This window comes from Hippoglossus stenolepis, chromosome 17, assembly GCF_022539355.2.
Source record: "Hippoglossus stenolepis isolate QCI-W04-F060 chromosome 17, HSTE1.2, whole genome shotgun sequence".
Classification (NCBI taxonomy): domain Eukaryota; kingdom Metazoa; phylum Chordata; class Actinopteri; order Pleuronectiformes; family Pleuronectidae; genus Hippoglossus; species Hippoglossus stenolepis.
In genome coordinates, this window is record NC_061499.1 from 1,481,723 (window position 1) to 1,485,883 (window position 4,161).

A 4,161-nucleotide genomic window follows, 5' to 3' on the forward strand; every position below is an offset into this window, starting at 1 on the left:
TCAACTGGGGCTGAAGGGCTCGGCGGCGGCGTCGGGGATGTTGGTGGCGTACATGTCGCACATCATGTTGTGCTTCTCCCTGAGTTTGGCCTGCAGCAGCAGGTGCTGCAAGACGCTGATCGTCACGTCCATCTCAGCGATCTCCTGGTTCAGCTTCACCAAACTCTGGTTGATCTTCACTACCGGAGCTTCGTCAGACATGCTGCTGCCTTTCTCCTCCATTTGCTTCTTCACCTTCCTCAGACTGTCGTTGACCTCGGCCACGACTCGGGTCCTGTCCATCATCCGTCCGTTGGCCTTCTCATATTGCTCGGAGGCGTCTCTCATCTTAGCCTGACCGTCGCGGTACTCCTGGATCAGATGCTTGAGCTGGAAGTTGATGGACTCCTCTCTGCTGCTCAACTTCTTCATATTGTTACTGATGTCCTCCTGCAGTTTGTGCAGAAAGCTCATGGTCTGTTCGAGGGAAGAATATATTCTGTCCCTGTGTTGATGCAGCTGGTCCACGTGGCTCCTCCAGTCCTTGTTGTCGGTCTCGATCGGGGCTGTGAGCTGAGGCAGGACTCTCTCTACCTCCAGCGCCCACTCTGCTGGATCAACCGCCTCCTGATCCATCTCGTCCTCCTCCTCATCATCGCTCGTCTCATCCTCCTCATTGTCGAACGTTAGCTCTGCCTTGTCCTCCATCATGAACTCGTCTTCTGTGCTTTCTCTCGCATGGGTCGGCCTTTTAAAGGAGAACCCTCTCTTCTTCAGGGCCTTCTCAGCCAGTTGGTACAGCACGAAGCAGACACACTCGCCAGAACCCTGGAGGAGATTGGACGGTGGGAAATTCCCCTTACCTCCGAGGGCCCTGAGCTCGGCCAGGATGTTGGACGCGGTGGCGGTTGGGTCGTCGTTTTCCTGAGGCGCGGGGAACGACCTCCCTGCCGTGTTGATGAGCCACGCTGCGATGACGCGGAACATGTGGAACTGCTCGTCGGGGTCGGAAGGCAGATATCGACTGGCAACAAAATAATGTCTGTTCAGGGGCTTCAGGTTGTGTCGGGCCACAACTTCCTCCTCGTAGTTTAACAGCTTCAGCCTCTCCAACAGAAGCTCCATCACGACAAACGCCCGGGAAGCTGGTCTGCGAGGGCAGTCCGCTTCGTCTCCTTCCGACATTTTGTGCTTTTTAGCAGCCGCTCGACAGAAAACGTAATTTCAGAACCAAACCAGTGGAAAGGATGAAGAGATACTATAGGTAGACGTATAGAAGATCAAAGAAATGTGATTTAATATCGTAGCCCCAAGATCAAAGACCTATGACTGTGACAAGTTCAAAGGCTCATGTGTATGCTGTTGTTTGTTTGTTTGTTTTATTTTTTGTTTGTTTTTTTAAAATGTCATTGAATCATAATTGTTGTATTTGCTAAGGTTTGGACGACCTAATTCAAATACATACATGAAATGTAATATAATGTAAAATACAAAACACTCAACAACCAGAAACTCGTCTCAGTAACTGACATGAAACCTCATAAAACACGACTTGGTTAGATCACGGTGCTCAAACTTCACAGTGATGGTGATATTAACAGGAAATAATATGGGATAATAATGCTCATAATGTTTTAATATTAATATGATAAAGAATAATTAGTTAAAAGCAGACTATCCTTCGATTATCACTGTGTTGATTTTAGATTGAGACCATCGTGTTTTAATAAGCATAAAAAATATAACAGCTAATAAAACCGACAATGTTTGAACCCTCACATCCTGTTTGAACACGAGATTCCATCGGATCGACTCAGAATTATGTATTTTAATGTATTTTATTGTGACACCAGGTCCAGATTAAATCCATGAACACACGCACATCTGATGTTATTTATTTTATTTGTTTTTTTGGTTCATTTTGATTGGATTGGATGCGTCTATCGCCTAGAAAGCCGGTGGAGGTTCAGCGGAGGTTCAGCTGTGTGTCAGCGGGGGCTTCTTAATTACCACATCTGAGGAAGCGGGTTGGAAAAGCCCCCGGAGGTGGAGACACGCTGACGTGTAGCCGGGCTGTCGGGGCAGCGGAGCAACCACAACCTTCCAGCTGAGACTATGTAGGTTAACCGTGATCCAGGAAATAGTCCCGGTCCAGTCCCGGAATCAGAACATCCTGTGCTCGTACCTCGTAGCCGTGCATGTTTCTATCTTTCTGATGCTGCGTGTTGAAACATGTCTTTAGAAACTGCCGCTCTGATGCTTCTGTCGGCTGCAGAGTCGTGTTGCTGCTCCAGAGGCTGAAACTTCCTGCTGCTGATTTCTTTTCTTTTTTGTTATGGAAAGAACCAAGTGGAATTAAGAAAATAAACATTTTGTCAAATGTTTTACGTCAAATGTTTTCATATCGGCAAACAAACACAGACGCGTCAGTCGGCTCTGAAATATCAAACATTTAAAAACCTGTTATCTGGCTTCGCGGGGGTCAAAGGTCACGACAGACGTTTACATAGAGTTCAGTTCACGAGGTTAATGGAGACACAACGTTTGAAAGTATTTAACAAGAGGGAGAAAAGATCAGTTTGTTGGATTTCCTCCTGACAGCAGTGCTGAGTCTCTGCCGTTCCTGACGCTGCAGGCCTCATTCTGTAAACAGACACACACACACACACACACACACACACACACACATCTGTGGTCTCTCTGCTCGGCCCCTCTGTCAGATGAGTCCATATGGCAGCTGTCATGTCGCCTGCTCTCTTTTTATCAAAGTCAGATCACGGCTGCTCCCGTCTCCGCTGTCAGCTGATGTGTGTTACTGAGTGTGTGTGTGTGTGTGTGTCTGTGTCTGTGTCTGTGGCGTGTGTGTGTGTGTCCCTCCATTCAGCAGAATCTCAGGTCTAATCAAGCTTTCAATAAGCTCCACGTAAAGTTGCTGGAGGCCGGAGTCTTGTATATAAAATCATCTCTGAGCCGTCGACTTCCTGTAGAAAGTTCGTCTCGGCCCAAACTACAGTCTGTTGTTTTTCTGCATCTGACACAGGAAGTAATAAAGTCAACATTATCAACAGAATCCTAACAGAAACTGCAGGAGGTTCGATTCCCTCGTTTGTTTTCGTCTTTTACTTTAAGTCGCCTCAGCAAACTTTGCTGTTGTTGTTTTGTTTTCATCGTTTATTCAAAAATCTATTTTCTGCTTTACTCTTTTTTTACTTCGTGAGAAAATGTGCGTAAAATAGTGTTTCTGACATGTTGTGGAGTTTGTTTCTCATCAGAAGAAGCAGCAGGAAAAGTTTCATCCTCATTTTCAGCGACTGCGGAAACTTTCAGGCTAAATGTTCAGACGTGTTGTGTTTTTGGGGGAAAAGATGAAAACAAATCACAATATACTGAATTAAATATGATTTACTTGAAGAACAAACCACAGATTGAATAAATCTCTTTTTGTGTTGTGTTCGTCTCTTTCAGTGTGAGTCCTGTGGAGTGGATGTGAACCTGAAGAGACGGCGAGCAGGTGACGGCTGCACCTCCCGGACGTTTCCCCTCGAAGCCGACGCTCCTCACCGGACGCTGCAGTCCTCCTCTCCTTGATGCTGTTGGGAATCCAGGTTTCTGAGCCTCTTCCCGTCTCGTCTGTCGTTTCTTTTGTTACAAGCGAAACCAAAACCAGGTGCCAAGCTGACTGTGTCAAGAGGAAGAAGCAGAACAAACGGCTTCGTCCACCTCCTGCGTCTCGTCACGTTTAACCTGCAGAGAGTTTATACCGTTTATGTCTCTCTGTGTCTTTGCTGCTTTAAAGACTCTTCTCCTCCCGGGACGATGATCAGTGCATTATTGGTTCAAAGTGCTTTCTAACTGAACGCTACAAGGCTTCAGCAGGACGGCGTTTGACTGACAAGCCCCCGACTGAAGCTGATAAATACAAGCACCACCTCCTCCACCTCCTCCACCTCCTCCTCCTCCTCCTCCTCCTCCGCTGCTGCTGCTGCTGCTGCTGCTATCTCAAAGGCTCAGAGATTTACTGTCGTCTCAGTCTGTGAAACACTGCTGACACTTTCCCTATCTCCTTCTTCCAGTCGCTTCTACGAGAGAAGCCTCTCGCTCCGTGTCGTCTCCCGTCTCTTCCACACGCGGCGTCTCGATCACGCCGAACCCCCCCCCGACCCCACCCCCCCTTATCCGACC

The 4,161-nt window shown here is 47.6% G+C and overlaps 1 protein-coding gene across 1 annotated transcript; it reads right to left on the reverse strand.

Annotated features, from left to right (window-relative positions):
* Nucleotides 1-1,164, reverse strand: LOC118125112 (intraflagellar transport protein 57 homolog). The gene has a single exon (XM_035183485.2). The coding sequence runs from the start codon at nt 1,162-1,164 to the stop codon at nt 1-3; it is 1,164 nt and encodes a 387-aa protein (XP_035039376.2).
* Nucleotides 1,165-4,161: the final 2,997 nt, after the last annotated feature.